Source organism: Acomys minous (genome assembly GCF_964271855.1).
Source record: "Acomys minous genome assembly, chromosome: 13".
Lineage (NCBI taxonomy): Eukaryota > Metazoa > Chordata > Mammalia > Rodentia > Muridae > Acomys > Acomys minous.
This window is the reverse complement of record NC_140495.1, coordinates 95,829,130-95,853,684: the sequence shown is the minus strand read 5'-3', so window position 1 is coordinate 95,853,684 and position 24,555 is coordinate 95,829,130. Positions and strand designations below refer to the sequence as shown.

General features: G+C 42.9%; 1 protein-coding gene and 1 long non-coding RNA gene across 3 annotated transcripts in view; one reads left to right on the top strand and one right to left on the bottom strand.

Annotated features, from left to right (window-relative positions):
- TMEM26 (transmembrane protein 26) overlaps nucleotides 1-12,416 on the bottom strand; it is a 48,800-nt gene extending 36,384 nt beyond the window's left edge. The window contains exon 1 of the mRNA XM_084753350.1: nucleotides 11,953-12,416. Coding sequence (XP_084609476.1) covers nucleotides 11,953-12,164 — 212 coding nt within the window. The 5' untranslated portion in view covers nucleotides 12,165-12,416. The remainder of the gene's footprint in view (nucleotides 1-11,952) is intronic.
- A 32-nt stretch (nucleotides 12,417-12,448) lies between these two features.
- LOC311581250 overlaps nucleotides 12,449-24,555 on the top strand; it is a 15,907-nt gene continuing 3,800 nt past the window's right edge. The window contains exons 1-5 of one of the 2 annotated variants that reach the window (XR_014773713.1): nucleotides 12,449-12,557; nucleotides 14,202-14,311; nucleotides 21,781-21,858; nucleotides 23,547-23,721; nucleotides 24,298-24,475. This is a non-coding gene — a long non-coding RNA (uncharacterized lncRNA). Of the gene's footprint in view, nucleotides 12,558-14,201; nucleotides 14,312-21,780; nucleotides 21,859-23,546; nucleotides 24,476-24,555 lie in introns of both variants that reach the window. The other variant, XR_014773714.1, reaches the window with a different exon arrangement.

Below are 24,555 nucleotides of genomic sequence, written 5' to 3'. Positions count from 1 at the left end.
AGAAACTGTGTCAAGTTGTCCTTGTGTTAAGCCTTGAGCTCTGACTTAAGGATTTCTTGGCTTCTTTTTAAGTAGGCTGATTTCCCTCCATGGGCTTCAGCCTGTGTGACTTCCATCTTGGCTCCTTCACAAGAGTTTTCCATTAGTGTCAGTGGATTTATGGCTGTCAACACTGCAGCCTTTGGTCCTTTACCTGCCCATTTGTTACATCTCAAAATGAGTCCGAGTCTGGAAAGGCACAGCCTCCAAACTCCTGCGAACTTAACTGTCTTGATCCTAGCCAGCATCCTTTTCTATTTTAGATAACAAACTCCTTCTCTCTACCAGTGTTCCCAGACCTCTTTGTATGTGTTGTGCCTTTAGCAGCCAAGGGAGGCCATTATTATGTGACCATAAGCTTGGGAGAACACCTTAAAGAAACAGATCAGGTATATATTAATGACTGTCGATTAGATGGTATTTTTCCCCCCCAGGCACTAGCAAGAGAAGAGAGAGGAATTTTGAAAAGATTGAGGATCACTCTCTTAGACAGATAGAATGATTCAATAGGATCACTCACCGTACCTGAGGCTCCTTGAGGATTGTTCACTTGTAGGGTTTGTCAAGAGATAATTCTGAAGGTGAGTGTTAAAAGTCTTAATTATACATTTCATTTTTTGTCAATAAATTTGAAAATAAAAACCATATTCATAAGTTATGAGGTAAGCAGAAAGGGAGACTTGTTCTCTACATAAGACAATCTGTGGGGAGGGGAGGTGGCTCAGCAGTTAAGAGTACTGGCCACTCTTCCAAAGGACCCAGGTTCAATTTCCGGCGCCCAAAGAGCAGCTCACAACTATCTGTAACTCCAACACCAGGGGATCTGACACTCTCACACAGGCATACATGCAGGAAAAACACCAATGCACATAAAAATAAATAAATCTTTTTAAAAAAAAAAGAAAGAAAAGACAGCTACACACAGCACTCAGTGTCAAAATCCCCAACAACACATTTAAAGCAAGGATAACATTACTACAGTCAAACAGCTGATGTCTGAACTTGAGGATCGTGCCTTACCACTAAACTCATGATAGGGGAAAAGTGTGAACCGATTTGTAGACCCATGAATATTTCTTCACACAAAATATTCCTGAGCAAAGGAAACCATAATAATCTCTCTACATGAACCGGTTCTGAGCCAAGCCTTGAGGGTTCTAGTCTCTCAGGTCGTCAGCCTGTGTCAGGAAGTCTCTGCTCGTCCCTCAGATGATAGCACCATCACGACAGCTCCTTAACCTGTGTCCTTATGCTTCTTCCTTTCCCTTGGATGACAGCCAGCTTTGCTCCTGTATCTTGGCCATGCCACGCAGTCATCCTGGACCCTGAACATACTTTGTTGGAGAAATTTTTGCTTCCCCACATGATGCTTTGCCTACATACACATGCAGCTGAACAAACCATATTCCTTCAAGAACATGACGACATCTTGTATGAGGAATGCTTGTTGAGTGAGAATAACTGTTTGTTTAATTATGAATAAGTGAAATTAAATTGATCATGATTACAGGAACTTTTTGTGGTTCCTGATAACATAAATATATTAGGAATGTGATTTATGTAATACTATGATTTCTATAATTATACATAAAGATAATAGTATAGTTTTATTCTTTTCTGTAGAAAAGGTTGATTTTTTACTTGGAGATACAAATGAAGCTGTCTGGAATTTCTGTCTCTCTTTTTTATGACCTATTTAGTTTTTTCAAGGACATCTGCTTACATATGAATGTGTGAGCCATGTGTTCAGCATGAACTTTTCTGCCTTATGGAAAACACCCTATCTCTAATAGCAAGAAGAGACAATGAAATAGAAATCTTGGCTTATTGTCACTATTTGCGACCTTAGACAAGTCACTTCTCTTTGCATCAGTTTAGTCACTCTAAGTTGTCATTTAAAAAGGAAAGTTAATTTATAGCGTCATGTGAAATTACAGGGGATAATAGATGTGTAAATAGTTTGGTATGTCCTCAATGTTCCATGACCCGTGACTGTTATAAACCCGTAATTATCACCTTTATCGTTCTTCTGAGTATCACCAGAGACTGCTCAAGAAACACATAGCCAAGTCATCAGGTGGTTAATATAGGTGAACCGAAATATTATATAAGCCAATAAGGATATCTAGGAAAATAGAAAGCAGAGAAATTACAAATAACTCAATCAGGGCTAGTAGGACAAGTTAGAGGAGAAATTTTGTTATCTCAAGAATTACTCATCTTTAATGCATGCATAACTTAAGACAACTACACATCATCTACCTGTTTGAGGCCCAACACATAAACCATATATATATATATATATATAATCACATATAGTACATGCTATATATTATATGTATGACATAGAATATGTGTATTATATACAATTATATAGCCTATAATTATACATCATATAATTATACATAGTACATATATAACATATATGATATAGGCATGTAATATATAATAAATAATATATGTATGTAATATACAATACATATGGGGAATAAACTTACAGTCAGGGAAAGGGAACTAAGTCAGCATCTACTCTGTCACTTTAAATGAGCAATTTCCTGTGTCCTGAATATCATTTCTATGTGACCTTCAAACAGCTACTTCTTATGGTGCATACATTATTATTTTAAAAGAAAAGAAACGTTTTTTTTTCCATCACAAATGCAGCTGCCACACCTGAGGCTTCAGTCTCTCAGTACAGATACTTCAGAAGAATTGATAAAGCAGTGCTGGCACCCACTAAGGATCTTAGCCTTGAAACAAATGAGAAGAATCTCTACTGCTTGAGAAAAGCTGAGCATCTCACGTTCAACCCAATTCTGTTCACATAACGATGTCAGTGCTCCGAGGAGAAACACAGGAAATTTAAAAGCAGGAATATTTTTGTGCTAATGTATTTGAGCCACCCACATTGATTTTTGCTTTGTTTTTCTCTAAGACAAGGTGAGGGGAAAAGAAGCTCTAAAGATACCAGTCACCTTGATTTCAGCTCCATAAGTTATCAGTTGTTCATCCGTGGGCAGAGTTTGGTCATCAGCCACCACTTCCACTGCCTGGTATCCTCCTCTAATTAAAGTGTGATTATTACATCTTCCCCCAGTCCACCAGGAAATAAAGGGAGAAAACAGTGACTTTGCCCTGAGAGTCCATCACAGAAGTAATACAAGGGGAAAACCAGGATTGAGCCTTGACAAGAATGACACAAAACTGCTATTGGAAGGGAGGTATTCAGTGTGTGCTTCCAAAATCCCTATAACCCTTAAGTCAACTTTCTACATTGAGGTTGAGGCTTGGGACACAGAACACATTGCCCCACAAGCACACTGAAAGATACACAGAGCACAGAAGACAGTGCTGTAAGACTCACAACAGACAAGACAGAGAACCTGGCCAACAGTGCAAGCGCTACTGAAATAACTAAGAAGCCAGAGAGCCTTTCAAAGCTGTGAGCAGCGAGTGAGACCAGCAGAGCAGAGTCTATCTTCTGAGAGAGAGCTTTCATGGCCCAAGTTTGCCACGTGGAAGTCTCTGGGTCTCCTTTCGAATGCTCCTCTGTTTTATCCTGTCTGTTGTTCCAAAGATCAGTTGGATTGAAAACAAACAACACTATCTGATTGGATATAAGGCCCACACCATGAGATGGAACCCATGCCTGAGACTACTAGCTCGTGTGGTCAAGAGCCTGAGACTAAATAGGCCACAGAGCAAGGGGAAAACCAAATCCTATTGTTTTGCTGAAGGAACATAGCAATGAAATGACTCAGTCATTTGAGGATGTGTGTTAATATCTCAGGGCACGTAAGGATCATCCCCTTTTGATTATTTCTTCACCCTGCATGGTTCTAATTTGTCTGGGCCCTTGTGATGTTTTCAATGAGAAATATCTCCCATACTCTGAGGCATTTGAATACTTGGTCCGCAGGTGATGCAGCTGTTTGGGGTGGTTTAAGAAGTGTAGCCCTTCTGTAGGAAGTACGTCACAGAGGGTGGGCTTTGCGATGGAAACCTTCGTACCATTTCCAGCTTGCTCTCTCTCTGATTTGCTTTTGTAGTTCAAGATTTGAGTTCTTAATCCTCCATTTCATATGAAAAAATTAAAAAGCCAGGGCAGGTGAAACAATTCTGTACAATAAAAGAACTCCTGGAGGTCTCACCATCCGTGATTTCAAGCTGTACTACAGAGCAATAGTAATAAAAACTGCATGATGTTGGCATTGAAATAGATAGGTTGATCAATGGAATTGAATCAAAGACCCAGAAATAAATCCACACACCATACAAACATTTGAATGGCTTTTTTTTTTTTACAAAGAAGCCAAAACCATACAATGGAAAAAAGAAAGTATCTTCAGCAAATGGTGCTGGTCTAATTGGATGCATGTAGGAGAATGCAAGTAGATCCTTATTTATCATCCTGCACAAAACTCAAGTCCAAGTGGATCAAAGGCCTCAACATAAACCCGGATACACTACATCTACTAGAAGAGGAAGTGAGGACTAGCCTTGGACACAATGGTACAGGAGACCTCATCTGAACAGAACACCAACAGCTCAGCCACTAAGAGCAGCAGTTAATAAATGGGACCTCATACAGTGGACATAAACCTGGTTCTGTTTTGATGCCAAGTGTGGGATGTGAGACAGACTTGGGTGGGGGCATGCATTGTTTGTTTGCCGGAGACAGACTTGTGTGAGGACACGTGTTTGTCCACTAGATTGGGTATGCCTCTTGCGAGGGCATAATTTTTGCCAGCTGATAAACATCCTAGTTTAATCTGAGAGGAGATATATATGAGCCCCAAAGCCAGAGGTTTGCTTTATAGGGTTTTGTATCATTTGGTTGTTTATCACTTGATTCATAGAGGATCCCAGAGAGGGACACTTCAGAGAACATTTCAAGGTCCTGGGTTTGGCTGCTGTGGTTTTAGTCACTTTTGCTGAATTTCTGAACAGGTCTGCTGAAATCTGACGGTGCAGAGTAGAATCCACCCAAGGAACTGAGTATAAAATGGCCTACTTCTCCTGTCCCTATTAACCTCTTTTCTTTCCTATGTAGGGTAGGTGTGTCGGAAGGGAGGTATAGGCCTGAAAGCACCCCAAATAAAGTGGCTTTATAAAAGTTCAAACCCTACAACCTCATGAAACTGAAAAGTTTCTGTGAGGCAAAGAATGGTCAATAGGACAAACCGGCAGCCTACAAAATAGGAAAAGATTTTCACCAACCCTACATCTGACTGAGGGCTAATATCTAAAATATGCAATGAACTCAAGAAAGTAAACACCAACAAATCAAATTAAAAATGGGGTACAGGGGGCTGGAGAGATGGCTCAGTGATTAAGAGCACCACCTGCTCTTCCAAAGGTCCTGAGTTCAATTCCCAGCAACCACATGGTGGCTCACAACCATCTATAATGTAATCTGGTGCCCTCTTCTGGCCTGCAGGTAAACAAGCAGACAACACTGTATACATAATAATAAAATGAATCTTTAAAAAGTGGGGGTACAGAGCTAACCAGAGAATTCTCAGCAGAGAAATCTCTAATGGCTGAGAATCACTTTAAGAAATGATCAATGTCCCTAGTCATCGGGGAAATGCAAATCAAAATGACTCTGAGATTCCATCTTACACCCATCCGAATGGCTAACCTCAAAACCTCAATGAGTGACAGCACAAGCTGGTGAGGATGTGGGGAAAGGGGAACACTCCTCCATTGCTGGTCGGAGTGCAAACTTGTACAACCACTTTGGAAATCAACCTGGCACTTTCTCAGGAAATTAGGAATAGTTATACCTAAAGACCCAGCTGTACCACTCCTCGGCATATACTCCAAAGTTTCTCTACCATACCACAAGGACACTTGCTCAACTATGTTCATAGCCACTTTATTCATAGTAGCCAAAAGTCTGGAAACAACCTAGAACCCCCTCAACTGAAGAATGACTAAAGAAAATGTGGTGCATTTATACAATGGAATACTACTCAGCTATTAAAAAACAAAAACGAAAAAACACTGTGCACTTTGCAGAAAAATGGATGGAACTAGAAAACATTATCCTGAGTGTGGTAACTCAGACTCAGAAAGACATGCATGATATGTACTCACTTATACATAAATATTAGCTATAAATAACAGGATAACCGACCATGCTACAATCCACAGACCTGAAGAAGCTAAGTATTAAGGAGAGCTGGGGGTGGGGGGTGGGGTGGCAGCGGGGCTTGAATCTCACTCAGAAGGGAGAATAAAATAGATTCAGGAAGTAGATGGAAGATGGGGATCAGGCATGGGCAGAGTGGGCTTATGAGGAGGACTGGGAGAAAGAAGGGAAATGTGTACGTGTGAGTGGGGGCAGGGGTGCATTTCTGGAACAGGGGAGGCTCTTGGGAGTCCATGTCGGTGACCCTAGCTGAGAATCCTAGCAATGGGAGATTAGGAACCTGAAGTTGCCACCTCCTGTAGCCAGGAAGATATAAAGATGTGAGCTTTCAGCTTCCTGGTCCTGCCACCATGCTTGTGGTCTCCCGCCAGGCTGTCCACCACGCCACCCTGTGGAATCTAACCCTCCAGGATCAGATGCTAAACTCTTATGTAAGTTGCCTTGGCCCTGGTGTTTCTTCACAGCAGCAGAAAAGTAATGAACACAGACCTTTTCGTACCTGAAACCAATGCTGAGCTACCAAATCCTCTACAGAGCCCATCCAGCTACCAGGCAGAACCCGCCTGTCTCTCGTTCCGTAATCTACATCACACGGGCACTCACTGCTTACATCAAACATTTGCTCGCTTGATGTGCCAGCTCACTGCTTTATTAGTTAAATACTTCCTTAGTAATTTTCGGGTTCCTTGATTTTTAAAATGTGGGAGGTGTCTGAGGGCAGGAACTCACTTCTATTTATTTCCATATCCCCCACACTTGCAGACCTGCTACACGTCAGGAGTGTCCACGTTCATTTTGTTTGAAAGAAGAGTGAGGCTCGGTGCTTCCACCTGAGATATATGCTCACGTTTCTGTGCTCTGCCTGCTGGCGGTGTCCTCCATTTAGCTCCACATCGCTCCTTCTAGAGTCCTCTCTCACCCCTTTTTATCCTGTGGCAGCTCAAGGGCTGTGCCCTTCCCTCTCCTCCCTACTGTTGCTCATCCTACTCTGCCCCCTCTGGGATGTTAGGGAGGGCAGCAGACAAGGATGGGAGGCTGCAATCTTCATGACATCCCTGTTCCTTATTTCCAACTCCCTGAGCCTCAGTTTCCCATAGGAAAACAGAGAAAAAAATCAGACAGTCAGACAGTCGCAGTGGTGGCTGGGTTACACGGGGTCAGCTGAGTGGGGTCTGGCAACCTTGAAGCTCGGCACACGCAAACGGTTCCCAGTGATTCTCCTACACATGTGAGCACTTAATCAAAATGGTAGCTTTTATCTTAAAACTCCAGGCATGTGGTTCCCCCTCCCCCGCCCCACCCCGTTTCTTCTGCCAGGCCACAGTATTTGCATAACATTATTGTTACTTGCCACGCGAAGAATTGTCAAGCCTGGCGTGGTGGCATATGTCTATAATCACAGCACTTGGGAGGAAGAAAGAATGCCACAGGTTAAAGGTCACCAGGATGACATAGGACTGTCTAGAAAACCAAACAAAAACAAAAAAACAAAAAACCCAAAAACAAAAACAAAAAACGTTTTGCCTAATCAAACATAAAGGAATCAGAACGGAAAGATAACAAAGGTTATTTTCTACTAACTCAAAAGCTTAAAAAAATTTCATTTGCAGTATATTGATGTTCAGATCTAAAGGGGTCTGTGTTTAAAATTCTGTACTTTTGGCAGGAAATTCAACTTGATTTTTTTTTCTTTTTTTTAATTCTCAGACACTGCCTCATTTTAAGCTAATAGGCTTCAAATTTGTCACAATCTTGGGTATGTTTTCTATCCCCTGAGGAACATTTTATCACTATTGGCTGGGAGGCTATTGAAATACTGTCTTGTATTTGATTTCTACCTAAAGGATAATTCACGGATCCATTGGATTGTTGCCCAGAAAACTGAAAATAAAGATCTTGAAAAAGTTAAACTAAGAGAGGCTGGTTTCCATCTTGGAGAAACACGTTAAGTGCAGATCCAGGTAGTGTGAACCCTAGGGGAATGGAAAGCAGCCCCCCCCCTGGCATTCCTTATGGGCTTCACAAGGGTGTGTCACTGGTCCACCCTTTGGATTCTATAGGACTCCAGCACTAACTGCTCCAGCTGGCAAGTTAATGGGGATGCTGTAATGCTCCTTGCCTCTGGGTAGCTGAGCTCAGCATCTAGTTCCACGTTTCCCTTCCAAAGCTTTGGGAAGATGCCCTTGGAGACATGTGCAGGCTTGCTACATTAGGAAATTGGATCCCCCGCTGTCCTCTACAACATCGGGACTTGTGCCAGTCCCTCTTAAAGTTTTTCAGGGTCCAGGTTTAAATTTTTTTTAAAAAAATGAATAATATCCAAATTAGCCTTTAAATAGTCCAAAGGAAGTTCATGGATGTAATAGTCACTACAAGGGGGGTTTCTGTGCCCTGTGTATGCATGCTTACCCCTGCCTTCAGGGCCGAGCTGTTTTCTATGCTCTGCTCTGTCACATCCATTGGTTGGATTCTATCAGATTACATTGATCTTTTAATACTGGAGAGCTGCAGCTGCTGAGTTGGCCTCTTCTTCCCTAGCACTATTGGCTGCAAAGCAATCGAAACACCGTCTTGTGTGCTTTGGCTTTACCTAAATGACAATTCATAAGACCTGTTAGATTGTTTCCCAGATAATGGGGAAAATCAAGAAAACATTGAACCAGGTGATAATTTCGCCTCTCTTCCTCCTCTCCCTTATCTTCTTCCTCTTTCTTCTTCTTTAATTGTTCTCACTCAGCCACATGTTTTCTTTTCTTTATCTTTTATGGGTAAAACAAGTGTCTCCAGCTGAAAAATATATAATTCTTCTCCAAGTCCATCCTTGTAACAAATAAGCTGTAACACAGAAGCCTGTAACTGCAGTGTCCTGACGACACACTGTGGATGGCCCCTCTTATATAGGGGTTAAAAATCTACCATGCCCCTTTCAACAGTACCAATAGACACATTTTCGATTAGTTCTTTATTATAAATCAGCATGTTTTCACACCCATTTCCTCCCACTATGATGGGATGTTAATGTTGCTGTTCATTTCTTTACCTACAGAAGCTTTTGGTTCTATGGGACGGTTTCAAAATATAAGGCCCATGGTTCAAAAAGTTTACTACCTATTTGACGATCTCAGTTCATGAAATCACCGTTTTCCCCTATAGATGATATTTATTACACTTCCCTGCATATAGTTAGTGTAGTAAAGTACATTACTGTAGTGTTGGTTTCTCTCTCTCTCTCTCTCTTTGATTCTATCAGCTGGCATTTTTGGATAGAAAACTGTTCTTTACACTCCCAAGTAGCAAATGACTATGCTAGAGTAAAATGGCTCTCAAATCAAAACCTTTCTCATTGTCATCATGGTATTTCAAGGATAATCTTGTGTATATTTTTAGAAGCCCATTATTTCTATTTTTCTCATACCTGCTTGGGGGTTTTTATCTACAGTGCGTATGTTTGTAACATCAAAGTGTAGCGCGCGTATTGGGTGGGACTAAGAGAAGCTCATCGGCATCGCTCTGCAGACATCATTCGTCCCTAAGCTTTTATCATAAGCCAGATGTATCCACTTTTCCTTCTGCTTGCTTTCAAATATTAGTCAGGATGGCTATCAAGCCAGCGGACTGTCTCTCGAGCCAGTGCTCAGATACACAACACATGGCACAGGTCTATAGTTTAAAACAGAAGATTTTTTTTTCCCCACCATTTTTGTACTCCAAACCAACAGTCACCCCTTGAAAGTTCTTTTTATTACACAAGAATAAGCTGTGTCTAGCTGATACTTTAATATATAATATTCTAATATGAAAGAAATGAACAAGTCAGGATATAAAGGAAGCCTCTTAAGATCCATTAACCATCAACATATTATATATATATATACATATTATATATATGTATATATATATATATATATATATATATGTTCACATAACTCTTCAACAATCTGTGAAGTACATATTTGCAGATCTGAAGCTGAAGCCTACAGACACCAAGTAACTCCCTTGAGGTCACACAGGAAGTAAGAAGGAATGCTCACTATCTACTCCATTTTAACTTCAACTCCTCATTGCCAGTGTGGCTCCCGCCTACCCAGTAACCTGATTCATGGACACTCGTACTTTTTGTCCAGATGATTTTTTCCCTTCTTGGATGTATAAGTGCCACGACAGCCTGACTCAGCAGTCACCATACACACAAGAGACTAATGTTGCACCAATCCAGAATGGCTTTGGCCCTACTCTTGGGGACAAAGGGGTTACTTCAGGTTTTGCAGAGCTGGCTCTTCTCTGAGTCTGAGGTTGACATTTGTTCCACAAGCGCTCATGATTGGTGTCAGGAAAGTTTTTTGGGGGGCCTCAGACTTTCTCCTGGGACAGAAGATATGCCTGCTCTACTGTATTACGAGTGTGCAGTAAAAAAAAAATTGTCAGATTTACCTATTACAGGATGTGTGGGGTGATCTTACACTTTCTCCCCCTTTTGTTTCTCTTCTTTTCCAGGAGGTCTTCTTTTGGGAAGGGAATAGCATTTTTCTTTGTGATACCAAGAAGTCAGATTAGAAACGGCCACAAATGCCTCAAGCTTAGTAAACTGTTGGTGGGAGGGATGCTGGGAAGCTCCATGCCCATCCGTGCTCTGCTAGCTATCCCAAGGCCTCCAAGGACTTTAGTATTGATGATTCTAGATTTTTTTTAAAGCAGGGCTTTTAAGTTGTGTTCACATCGTCTTTAAAGGTAGCCCATTTTTTTCCCATGGTGACTATGAAATATACAACCTTTCCGCACTCTGTTGTGGAAAGTCTTCTCTGTCCCTGAACATGACGGCTACTACAACAGCAAAGTACATGCCTTTTAGTAAATGAACTAATACTACCTTCTCCTTCCTTGTGGCAAAAGACCTCATTTGGAAGTTTGAGAGATAGAACTTCCCTGGAAGGTAAAGGTGGGCAGCTAGGGGTGCTCTTTGCAAATGGCCAGGCAATCTTCCTGTCAGCCCGTCCACTTCCCTTAGGTGTACAGGAGGAATTGCAGCCTTCAGCAGAACCTGAGTTTCACTACTGAGGTTAAGACAAAACCACCACCTGCTGGTCCCCTCCTCCAGTGTCTCTATCCTGTGCAGTGTAGGGAGGCTGCCAAGCGCCCAAGCCACCAAACCCAGACACCTGAAACTTGTTCCACAGCGGAGAGCCAAGGACCTTTGGGGTTGGAAGAAATTGGAAGTGGCTAAAATCGCGGAGCACAGCCTGGGCTGCCAGGAAGGGAAGGGGCTAAAACCAAAGGCAGGGGAGGGGGAAGGGGAGGAATCCAGGGAGCCACTAGACAGTGGACACTTTGGGGAGCAGTCACCTCTGGAAGGATCGCAGATGGCTAGCAAGGCACCCCTCACTCTTGCGCGTACATCCAGGACTAGGCAGTCTAGGTTTCCTGTTCCAACTTAGAAAACAGGGCACCCAGCGACCAGCTTCGCTTCTCTAGTGAATAGTCGTAGCTGGTCAGCCAAGTGCATGTTTATCCATCTGAGCTCCAGCCTTCCCAGCGCAGCGCTGGGACCCAAGGTACCACTGGTGTGCCTGAAAGATGCACCCGCATCCCATGTCCCGGCCAAGCTCCGTGGAAAACCAAACGGGCCAGAATCCGGGAGAGGAAACCACGGACTAAAGGGGGAGGGGGCGGGGGACAAGGTCTTTGGTGCTGCCTGCCAGCACCAGGACGAACAATGCTTAGGACCCTGTGCACCCTCCCTTCCCAGAGCACGCTCTCACCATTTGTAGCCTCTGCCGCGCTTGAACTTGAGGGTGAGCACCATCTCCAGGACCAGCAAGACATTGAGCAGGGCTAGCAGCCAGTAAGGGTGCTCTTTCTTCACCCAGGTCACTCGCCAGACGGCGACCAGAGAGTGCAATATGAACAGCAGCCTGGGAACCAGGTCCTTGAGCAAGACCAGCCCCTCCATTCGGCCTGTGCGGTCCGCCATCCTGGCGCCTGCGTCGCACCGCCGACCCCGTGGGCAGCACTCTGAGCCGAATAGGAACAGGACAGCACTGGGAATGCTACTGAGGAGCCGAGTTCCTCTTCACACTCCCGCGCGCAGGACTCCAGTAGGACAGGAGAGCGCCGCTCGCCCCGCCCCTCCAACTTCCAGAGAACTCTTCAAAGACCCGGGTCCAAAGCCAGCTTCTCCTGGCTGCTGGGCTCTGCAGGCATCTGGGACTGCACCACCCAGTCTCCCTCGGGTGTTATTCTGCAGCGCTGCCCATCCTCCTGTGGAGGCTGGGGGCCAGCCTCCATCCCTGCCCTCTTCCCCGCCCCCAGGACTCCAGGGAGTCTATAAGAAAACCCTCTACCCGCTCCAAGGAGGTGGATGGAGGTGAGCTGATGGCCAAGGTGCTGCTTGGCTGCAAGGGGGAAGGGGCAGAACGCTTCCTTTCTTTGCTTTTTACCCAAGTGTTCTCTTGATCGCTCCCACATTTCAGAGGAGCACAACTGGCTCTCTTGATGACTCAAAGCTGGGACTCAGGAGAACCAAAGAATCTGCTGTGCAAGCAATTTTAGAACTGAAGTGTCCTTCCTCCGCTCCCCCACCGTACCCCCTCCCCTGCTCTCCCCGCTCCAGTTTAAAGAATTGAAACTTCCCTGAGAACAGAGACAGACAGACAATCTGGCCTTTCCCAGCATCTCCTTCAGTGCATGGGTAGTAGAGCTGGTGTACTTATTCTTTAGTTGGCGACTCCTGGTCTCCCGGAGGTGGAGGCTGGGGGATTGCTGCGAATTTGAGGCCAGTCTGAGCTACAGTGTGAAACCATAATTCGAAAAGATTTAAAGAAAGGCTGTGGCTTTATCTTAGTCTCCTTAGTCTCGGTGCATTTATCTAGCATGGGGGGGGGCAATGCGGGAGAGCATCGGGGAAGGAGAGAGAGGAGGAGGAGGAGGTAAACATTGTGGGTAAGTGAGGTAGAGGTTTGGGATCTAGACCTCTTGAGATGTAGAGCTGTGAGTTAAATTTCTAGAGCCCTGAGTTAAATCTCCAGCATCAAAGCCAAAGAAGAAACTGAAGTCAAGGCTTCAAAGCCCTGCCTGACTTTTGTTTCCTTGTTTGATGTCCTCTAGCCTTTTATTTTTATTTTTATTTTGCAAGGTTTTTTTTTTGTTGCTGTTGTTGTTTGTTTTGTTTTGTTTGTTTGTTTTTGCTTTTAAACAGAGTCAACATCTCAGTGAAATATATGTGGAAAAAGTTACATGCTTTGTGCATTGAAAGGTTATGCACCTAGGAGGCAATTGTAAAAACTATTAAGTAAACTTAGTTACTGAAATCTTGCCAGATTTACCTAGGGCCTTCAAAGCTCTGAGAGGCTAACTCCCCCTTTGCTTGGTTACAGAGACAGTTTAGATGATAGTCAAGGTACTGTGATGCAGGAGTGCTCTCTTGTCCACAGAAGAAACATGGGAAGAAAAGTCTACAGGGCACATTGTCAGAGACCCATATAAAGGATGCATTGGGCCATAGAGGGAAAACGTGGAGATCATTGCCAGCAGTAAGGAAGTTCCTGCTCATTAGTGATTGAGACTAGGGAAATCAGAAAGGGGGATGGGGAGGAGATAGCCACAGCATTCCTAAGGCCAGTCACACCCTTCAGCAGAAACCAAAGCTAATTCCCCTGGAGCCAAATAAATTGGATTTACTAGGGTTTCCCAGAGAAAGACACTCCATGGAAATTAGACGAGATCAGAAAGAGTGTTAGAAAAGTTTTTAAATATCAGGAACAACTTGCGAGGAAGCATCTGGGCTTGATGTAGGTGATCTTGGGCCTTAAAGACCATGGGCCTTTAGATTGGATGCTGTGGGTTAGTGTCATGATTGGCTGCCTTGGATGGGGCAGTGTTTGGTCTTTTGTGGCTTGAATAACTAGATTTTACTGTCTTCGCATCTGAGTGTAAAGAGACACTGTTTGTATCCCAATCTGAGGGGACACCCAATTGGCCTTCTCTGGTGTGATGTTTTCTTTGTTTTCAGGAGGAGGATGCGAAGGTGTGCCTGACAAAGACACCTCTGGTCTCTTATTGGCAGGGAATTCTCTGTCCTCTTTCTGGAAAGGGACATACAACAAGGGACATGTATCCAAGGTCTTGTAAACATTTTTTTTGTTTTTGTTTTTTTTGTTTCTGATTTGAAGGTTTGAGTTGAGTGCAGTCCTTTGTCTGGGTCCGAAAGACAAAATTGTCATTAATGACACTTTAAAAATTCTCTTCCCTTTCTTCTACATCCTTCTAAATAGAGATGAAACTCTGAGAATAATGTGGGGAGCCTTCAGCAATGTATATAGATTTGTGAGCGCATAAAAGCATTAAGCAATTTAAAATGTCCACACTGCTTGACAAATAGTGTGTTGATATCGCGTCCTTTTGGTATGAGCTGGGGTTATCTACAAAATGCAACCACCACCCCTCCATTAGCTCCCCTGTAGCCATAAGCAGAATGGCTTTCTGAATGCAAAGTGAATACCATTCTTTCTCAGGCTTCCTTTTTAAAAACCCTGTGATTTGGGTTGCAAGGAAGTAACCCAAGTTCAAGTAAAAGGAGTAGATGCTGGAGGGAACGCGTGGTCTAAAGAGGCGATAAACTCCCTGAGAACCAGGCACAGGTGATGAGAGCTGGAAGCCGACTGTGGATTTGAGCGGGATCAGTGATCTCAGAGTTGCAGTGTGTGGATCTCTGCCCAGCAACTCTGACCTTGTTGGTTTCCAGCCAAATGTTTCAAGTTGGAAAGGCAAACGATCAACTTCCTTTTAACTCTCCATGACAGGAGTTATGGGTTGTGTGCAGGAGCATTCCCTAGAGGCTCATGTGTTGAAGGCCTGGTCTCTAGTTGATGGTACGGTTGAGAACTGAGTCAATGCAAGTGATCTGAGTTAAAGGATGGATTGATTTCCTGCACGGACTCTTGACTGGGTTGACCATTGGAAGGTTAGTGGAGCTGGCAGAAACTTGGGCCTGATTTTAAGAAATGTCACAGGGCGTGAGATTTTTGAAGGTATGCCATGTCTCCAGACATCCCACCGTCTGTTTCCTGGCATCTATGAGATGAGTGACACGAACCTACTTTCCTCTGCTCTCATCATGACATCCTCACCACGGGCCTAGATGACTGAAGTCAGTCAAGCAGTGCTAATGATCCTGAAGCCACGAGACAAAACACACCATTCCTCCCTTACGTTGCTCATGCTATCTTATTATGCTGATGAGAGAGTAACTCTCCTAGTCATGGCAGCAGCCACTGTGTACGCTACCGGTTGACCTCCTTTCAGTCACTGGCCATCCTTACAGAATGAGTGCTTTAACGCAGCTTTCCTGGTCCTCCACCATGGGATGCTGGGCAGAGCTGTTCGAGCAGTAGTGGAATGGAAGATGGAAGATATGTTGATGGACACATGTAGAATTGTTCATATCTGTGTTTACATGCTAGCAAAAATACTTGCCGTAATACAGGTATCCCTGACTCATGGCCGCCTTCAACCTGGCATCTGTGCACTTACAGTGGGGGTACCAAGGTTACATTTCTACCCAGAGGTTACCAAATCGCCCACATGTCTATTTACCCTTGTCTTTAGATTGTTATTAGGCTTCAGCAGTGAATTTTGTTAAGTTATTTCAAATTGTGAAAAAAGCTATATAGTTGTGAATTGATATCTTTTTTTTTTTTTTTTTGCACTGGCTTGTTCTTGCTTGGTGTATGCTAGTACCCTTTAAACTATCTTTAATAATATAATTTGAAGCTTTTAAATAATTCTCTCCTTCAGACTTATTTCTTTCGATTGCCCACATTACTCAAGTCCATGTTTCACCATCAGTGTTTTGTGTTCTTAAACGACTAAAGACGCTCACATTCTTTTCAAATTTGAAAATCTGTGTCTGAGCTACTATAGGATAAAATAAGCTGTGATAGCCAAATTTTTACCATCAACTTAATTGGATTTAGAGTCATCTGGGAAAAACACCTTTGAGTGTATTTGTTAGGACAATTTCACAGCAGCTTAACAAAAGAGGGAAGACTTATTCTAATTCTAGGCAACACCATCCCATAGGCTGTAATCCAGGACTGAACAGACAGGAAAGAGAAAAGAATAGCTGAGCACTGGCCTTCCTCTCTGTTTCCTGGCAACCAGCTCTTGTTCTTCTGCCAGATTCCCCCAACTTGATAGACTGTAGTTTCCCCCAAATTGTATGGGGGATTTTTTTTTCTTCGTTAAGTTACATTCTGTCAGGTGTTTTATCACATCAATAACAAAGATGTGTGTGTGTGTGTGTGTGTGTGTGTGTGTGTGTGTGTGTATGCGTGTGTGTGTGCATGTGTGGTTTAAGATTGTGATATATGTGGGAAATATACATATATCTATGGGATATACACATATATACATATACATATACATATATATGCATATATATGTATATATATGTTAGGGTTAGGGCTAGGGTTAGGTATATATGGGATATACACATATATACATATACACACATATATACATATACATACATATATACACATATATGTATGGTGTGTGTGTGTGTGTGTGTGTGTGTGTGTGTCCCATTTGCTTGTTGTCCATTGCATGAACTGTAGTTGCAGACAGACAGGCATGGAACACTTGTCAGACCCATTCCCTTTCAGCGTGCAGTGAGGAGGAGCAGGTAGCAGTGGCTAGAGTGGCTGCTTCGTGGCTGTGATTCAAGTCATACTTCTCCTTTGTACCATCCACCACCAGCTGTGGCTTCAGAGACCGTCTATCTGCACCTACCCACGGTGGCACTTCTGTTCAGTGTCCTCCACAGCTTGACCTAACTGAAGATCTGTCTCCTGCCCCTTCCTTTAGAGAACTGCTCCTGTTAGTTTGAGGGAATCACTGACGGCAGCCTTGAGGAAGGAGGCAGAGACGATCGGCAGCCGTTTCCACTCTTCTCCTGATACTGCTGTTGAGGAAACCAACTGCGACTGCCGTCTGCCCTTGCTGCGTATACAGTGTCAGCTTGTCCAGTGTCTTCAGGGGAGGAGCCGGACACCTTTGCTGTCTCGGGCTTACTTGTTTTCTCAGGTTTTTCCACTTTAACGGTTCAACCCGTGTTGTGTCCATCTGAAAATTCTTGGGATCCCTTTCCTGAGATCCTGTGCTTTTCAGCATCACTTCTATTGTGTTCTTCTGGGTTTACAAACTTTTTCTAGCACTTTAAAGGTAATGTCTTGGTTTCTGGTTCACAAATTAGGACAACAAACTCACAGACTTATTTACTATCTCAAAATGTGTGGCTTAAACACAAGACAGAACTGCACCTCTCCCAGGAAGGTCATGATAGAGGAGAAGTGGGAAGCTTACAATTAAGCTTAGTGATTGTTTTCCAAAAAAACCAAACCAAACCAAACAAACAAAAAAGCAAATGTAATTATCAATAGGTGGATTCTCCATCTTAAGTGATGTGCTTGTCGTCAGTCACTTCACTGGAGTTGTGATGGTATCTTCTTGTCTATGGTTAGCATTAAACTGCTTAGTTTTTTTTTAAAAGTGCTTAGAAAAATTCCCAGAATGTAGGCACGTAGCAAATAGTTTGCTAAATAAACAAATGGGATTGTAAAAAGGGTCGAATGAATAGCATGCAAAGCCTACATGCCATTCATCACTGAATTTTCTTCTAAGGCTAGCTTCTTGTGGGGGGAAAAAAAATTAAAAAAAAAAAAAAAATTAAAACCAACACATGATGTTTCTCTGAGCATAGGAGTTTAATATCTCATTCTGTCGTGTGAAGCAAAACCAACATTTGGCCAAACTCCTGCCCCATCTTCTGTAATAAGTAATAGTAAAATGGCCCCGGAGTTTCTGCTGCTCTAGTGAGACACACCTCCTAGACCAGCAGAGGGGTTTAATTAGCCTTCAGATCCATCTGGCTGAATTTGAACCCCGGATAGGTTATAGGCAGATAGTGCTCCCTCCCATGCTATATTTAAATCCTAACCCCAGAGTCTCAGAAGATGGCTATATTTAGAAATAAGTCCCCGTTGTCCTTGTCCTGCACTGCCTTAGTGTATAACAATTACAAACAGCAATAGTTTCCAGTGTGATGCTTTCAGACATCTGTACACTACTAGAGGACACACTCCATTACTCTCCCTTAGACCCATCACACCTTCCCCCTGACCACTTTGCTCTTCCTTAATAGTCCTCACCCTACCGACATGCTGTCATTTTCACATCCGACACATGAGAGGAAACTTACGATGACTGCCCTGAGGCAGCCTTACAAAGATCTCCAGTTCCATGCTTTCTCCTGAAAATGTCCTTGTAGCGTGTATAGCGTGTCCCTCTTTTATCCATCTGTCTGTGGGTGTTTCCATCACATGATGCATTTGGTACCTTCGTGCACATACTCAGAAGTGGTAAAGCTGGGCTCCACTCTCCTTTGAGAATCTTGAGAAACCACCATATGGATTTACATAAAGGCTGAAGTAGTTAACAAGCCTATGAACAGTGTATCCTTGCCAGCATTCCTTATTTATTTTTTACTCTCTCCATGATAACTATTATGACCGAAATGAGATGGGATTATTATGTAATTTTAATTCCCCTTTCCCAGATGACTAATGATATTGAACATCTTTTTTTTTTTTCATGAATTCACTGGCCTTTTGCACTTTGTAAAACCTTTTTGTTGGTTCTTTGTAAATTTCACACCATGCACCCTAAATCCCACTCATCTCTCCCTCCACTCATACTGCAACCTCCACCCCTGCAACCTTCCCCCCACAACAGAGAAGTCTTCTCACTGTGGACGCTGTAGTGTGTCACAGTGTGTCCCACAGTATACTCTTTGTCCACACTTCTTTGCTTGCAAATGTTCATTGCAATGACTAGTTGGCGTGGTACGAGGCCTCTCTAGGCTCTGCTGCTCTGTCAATATTGGAACCCTCACAGAAATGCCTCTTGGATACCCTGCTGCTGCCCTGCATCCTAGAGATTCTGTAGTTTTGAATCTGGGGCGCCGGATCTTTCATCAGTGTGGTAGATATTGGGGTGGACCCATTCAAAGCCCTGGATCTGGGCCTGAGAGGTAGCTGAGGTGGGCACCCTGCCACTTCTCCTGCTTTCCTCCCTCGGGGAAACTCACCAGCAAACCCTGCAACCAAGGCCAACTCTACCTTGTTGCCTAGGTGAGGGGCAAGGGCTGCAGCAGGTGAGGGGCCAGGCCAATTCTCACACTCTTAGGATCCCATCCTGACCAACTCTCCCAGGTGACAAGTATAAAACAGAGGGGAAGAGAGTCTCTCTGTCTCTGTCTCTGTCTCTGTCTCTGTCTCTCTGTGTCTCTGTCTCTCTCTCTCTGTGTGTGTGTGTCTGTCTCTCTGTCTGTCTATCTCTCTCTCTCTCTCTCTCTCTCTCTCTCTCTCTCCTCTCTCTATGTGTGTGTGTGTCTCTGTCTCTCTGTCTGTCTGTCTGTCTGTCTGTCTCTGTCTCATTCTCTGTCTCTCTGTCTCTCTATGTCTCTGTCTCTGTCTCTGTCTGTCTCTGTCTCTGTCTCTGTCTCTGTCTCTCTCTCTCTCTCTCTCTCTCTCTCTCTCTCTCTCTCTCTCTATCTCTCTCTCTCTCTCTCTCTCTCTTTCTCTCTCCCCCTCTCTCCCCCCTAGTTGAAGCCACATTCTCAAATCTAGGGCCAGCTCTACTGTTGCACTTCTTTTAAAATATTGGGTGACATATTCTTTGTGTTTTCAGTATTTTCAGTTTTTTAAATATACATTCTGGAAAATCAGTGTTAAATGAGAACCTGGCAGGGTCTCTCTCATTCTGTTGTCCGTTTACTCTCTGTACATTGTTTCTTCTGTTGTGCAATGACTTTTAATTTGACTTAACCATTTGCCAATGGTTTTTTTTTTCAGTTATTTAATTTATTAGTGTCTAGTTTAAAAAGTAGTTGCCTGGGCTTATATGTTAAGATGTTTGTAGGATTTTCTATAATAAGATCAAAGTCCCAGACCTCATGATAAGGTCTTTGTACAAAATAGGAAACAAGGGTCTAGTTTTAATCCTCCATCTGTGGTTTCTTCTGCATCAGTTTTAAGGATGAGGTCTTCAGAAAGATGGTAACTGTAGAACATGACCTTGCCTTAGTCATCCATGTTACTACAACGAAATATTTAGACTGATTAGTTTATACAAATGTCAAATTGTGTCTTATAATTCTGGGTGCTGGGGAAGTCTCAGGCTCTGGGAGGGTTGTTGGTCCAACAAGCAAGTCTATGTTCAAACGCATAGGACAGGATATCACCGAGTTGCAGAAAGCAGGAGGGCAAAACAGAGGAATTCCCTTGTCAAGTGACTGGACAGGGCACCCAACTCACCTAACAGGGGCCCCACCTCCCAAACAATATCATAAGTAGCTCCTGAATTTGGTAGCAACAACATCAATAAGTGCCTCTGAGCCACAGCAGTCAAGCCAGTAATCCAATCTCATCATTGGGATGAGGATGAGATGGGATGGGATGGGATGGAAAAATGAAATTGGGAGCCATGGATTCCACAAGAATTAGTTTCAAAAGAAAGAACACGGAGTTAAATAAGATTTAATTAAAATAAGAAGGTAGCTCTCTCTGCAAGTTGAGAAGAAAGCAAAGCAAACACATCAGGCCTTAGTCTTTGGTCTGGGACCCTTAGCCTTTAGGACTTGGGGAAGTAAGTTAGTGTTACCTATGCCATGTAGTCTCTGACAACCATCTCTAACTCCAGTTCCAGGAGATACAACCCCCTCTTCTGGTCTCTAGTGGCACTTTATACACATGGTACATAGACACACATGCAGGCAAAACACCTACATACATAAAAATTAAAATAAACAACTCCCGTAAAAAAGAATGAACTAGTGAGATTTAACTTACAGCTTTTGGACCATGGAGTGAGATCATTTAGCACAAAGCCTGGCTCCTATTAAGGGCTGAATATACTCATTATTTTCAATGGCTGAAAGCATTAATTTTTAATAACAATAGATAATATATATGATATTTATAATCACAACAATAATTGTTTTAATTAGAACCGTCTATGAGATAATCAACAAGATGCTTTCTCGGTGATTCAAAATTGAGGAGCTCTGTTACGTGTTGTAGCATTGAGGAAATTATCTTTTAAATTGCTTTTAGTGTTAGGTTTAAAAAGTGGCCACTAAAGATGACTCTGGTTAGGAGCGCTGGTTGCTCTTCTGGAGGACAGGGTTTGATTCCCAACACTCACGTGGCGGCTCATGACCATCTGTAAATCCAGTTCCAGGGGTTTCAATGTCCTCTTCTGGCTTCTTTGGATACACAGCACAGACGCACATGCAGGCAAAACACCTGTTAATATAAAAAAAAAATTTTAAATTCGATTGAAAACTGGCCATAAATCTTAGGATGCATAAAAATTTGAGTGATACAAAAATAACAGCTTGAAAAAAATAAACTTTAGTTTTTAACATGCATTTAAATGGAGATATTTAGTTGTATGGTTCACGTACATTTGCTTGCTTGACTGGATATTCTGATGTGTTTTTTTTTCCCCAAAACTGGTTACAACTACAGTATAAAGAAAACATAGTACGGGTCATTGAACCCTAACTGCAGAAAAACCATGGGAGCACGAGGACGCCGGAAAGCACAGTAAGATATCAGCTACTGTTCTTTTATATGTAATTTCAAGGATGTAGTCAGAGTGCCATGGGCAACCAGTCTTTCAAAGCACCTTCTTCTGCCTCAAGGTTCCTCACTGTGAAGTGGAGCTGAAGGTGACAGCTTCATCCCTTTCATGATCATTAAAGGAATCAAACCAGGGATAGATATGAAAATTCTCTGTGGTCAAGGTCAATCTGAGCGGTAGTTAGTCATATTGACCGTGTCCATCCATGCTGCTGATTGAATGACATTCTACCCAAAATATATCATTTCAGTCTTCCCAGGAGAGACACACCAAAATCAGAGTGAGGGCTTTATTGCAGGCTGTCCCTCTAAAAACAGATTGAGACACCACACACACAGACACACACACACAGACACACACAGACACATACGCACACAGACACACATGCACACATACACACACAAACACACACAAACACACACACCAGTTAAAACTGAAAGGATACGGCTAGGAAATGGCATACTATGTCTAGAATGTGATTCTGGAACACAAAAATGGTATTACTTATAAGAACTACTGAAATTCATGTATGGCTGAGAGAGTTTGGTTAGCATAGTAACAGCAAATCAATCTTGACTCCATTTTGGTGAGAAATGTAGTTTAATAATGTAAAACAAAAGCAGAGAAAAAATTTGAGTGAAGGCGCATAAGGAAAATGCTATTGTTTTCACAGATTTTCTGTGATTCTAAAACTATTATCAAAGTTAAAATGTATTCCTAAAATTATTAATTCAGTGGGATGAGAAGCAAAACAGTTACAAATGTCAGAGAGCGTTGTGGAGAGGAAGGGGGAGGAAGGAAGGAGGAAGGGGGGAGGAAGGGGAGAGGAAGGGGAGAGGAAGATGAGAGGAAGGGGGGAGGATGGGAGGCAGAGAGATGGGGGAAGTCAGCAAGAGGCCAGGCTGCGTAATGCACACGTGAAATTGTGTCAGAGCGTACTCAGTTCATTCAAAGTGTTAAGATGTTAAGTGGCATATAAATAAAATTGTCCATTAGTAACACTAAAATATTGGTCCCATGGCCAGGGTACTAAAAGCCAATAGATGTTTAAGTCTACCCTACAAAACAGTGTGGTGTTTATACTACTTGTCACTTGTGAATTCCTGCTGTGTACTTTTTCAGTCTTCCATAGGCCACTCATGGTCCATAATACAAGTCGTACGCTGAGTGCTGCATTTCTAGACTGCATGCGCGGTCAAGGGAATCATGGCAAGAAGAATGGGCTGCCCACGTTCCGTGCAGATGCAACTATCCCACGTAGTTTCAGCTACACAGCACAAGCACGCACAAGCTGCAGGTCAATGTCCATGCAAGTGCTTGAGGGAAGCCGAGGGCCCCTGAAATGGCAGGGACACTGCAGGGATTCCTCACTGTGGCATGTTTCATGGAGACTCAGCAGGGTCCTTGACAACACGAATATTTCAAATCTTGCTTAGTGGAAATTGATAAAGTCTTAAGCTTTTGGTTCTCAGTACAGTGACTCCAAGGAGTAGGAAGCTGTGCATAGGAAGGGCCGATGGCACCTGATTTTACCTGGTTATTTCATTTTATTTGAAATCAACTTATGAGGTAAATTTTTATCGTTAGGAGTTGTCAACTAAAAGAAGTGTTATGTAGCATGATAAATTTAGATTTCAGATTTGATTTTCAGGGGAAGAATCTCTGTGTTGTTGCTGTTATAATCATCATCATCATCATCACCACCACAACCACCACCACCACCATCATCATCATCATCACCACCACCACAACCACCACCACCACCACCACCACCACCATCATCATCATCATCATCATCATCATCATCATCATCATGGACCAAAGTGGTACCTTGACATGGCAATGGCCACAGTCTTTACTTAATCTAACCTTGCAAGTGTAAACTGAGGCACTAAAAGGGCATTTGATAAAAGTAAAAACCTATCTTTTGACAGCATTAGGAATGTGAATCAAAACATCTGTTCTTAATAACATATAAAGTTCTAGAAAAATAGGAGTGTATCTATGTATATCTATAATTTAAATAAAACACACACATGTTTTGTTTTTGTTTTTTTTGGAAAAAAAAGTGTGTGAGCCTGGGACATTTCTGCTGTGGATCTGTTCATCTTGTTTTTGTTCTTGTTTGTTTCATTAGTTAGTTTGTTTGTTTGTTTGGCGTGCTGGACAATGATTTCAGGGTCTTGTGGGTTCCAGGAAAGCTCTCTAACACTGAGCTGTACTCCCAGATAGTTGGCTTATTTTGGTTTTGATTTCGGTTCAGACTTTTAAGGGAATACAGCCAGGCTCTGTTAAAAAAAGAAAGTGTGATGATTTTTAAAAAACAGATAAGTACACTGTCTCTTTATAGGACAGATTTTCACTAAGCATTGTGTGACTCAAATCTGGCCTCTTAACTCAAGGACCTCACAATAGGAAACAGAGAACCGATTTATGACACACAGTGTCCTTGTCCCTGAGAGAAGGATACACATGTGTCTTGCATCCTGGGAAGGCTCCAAGGAGTGTCACCCAACCCAACTGTGGGACCAGCCTTAAGAAACTCCTGGAGAAGAGCGACCAGTGGAGAAGCCTTCAAAGGTGAGAGAGGAGTTAAGGGGAGAGGGGAGACAAATGCAGATGGGAGAAACAGCGCCATCTCCACTGAGATTGCAGGGAGG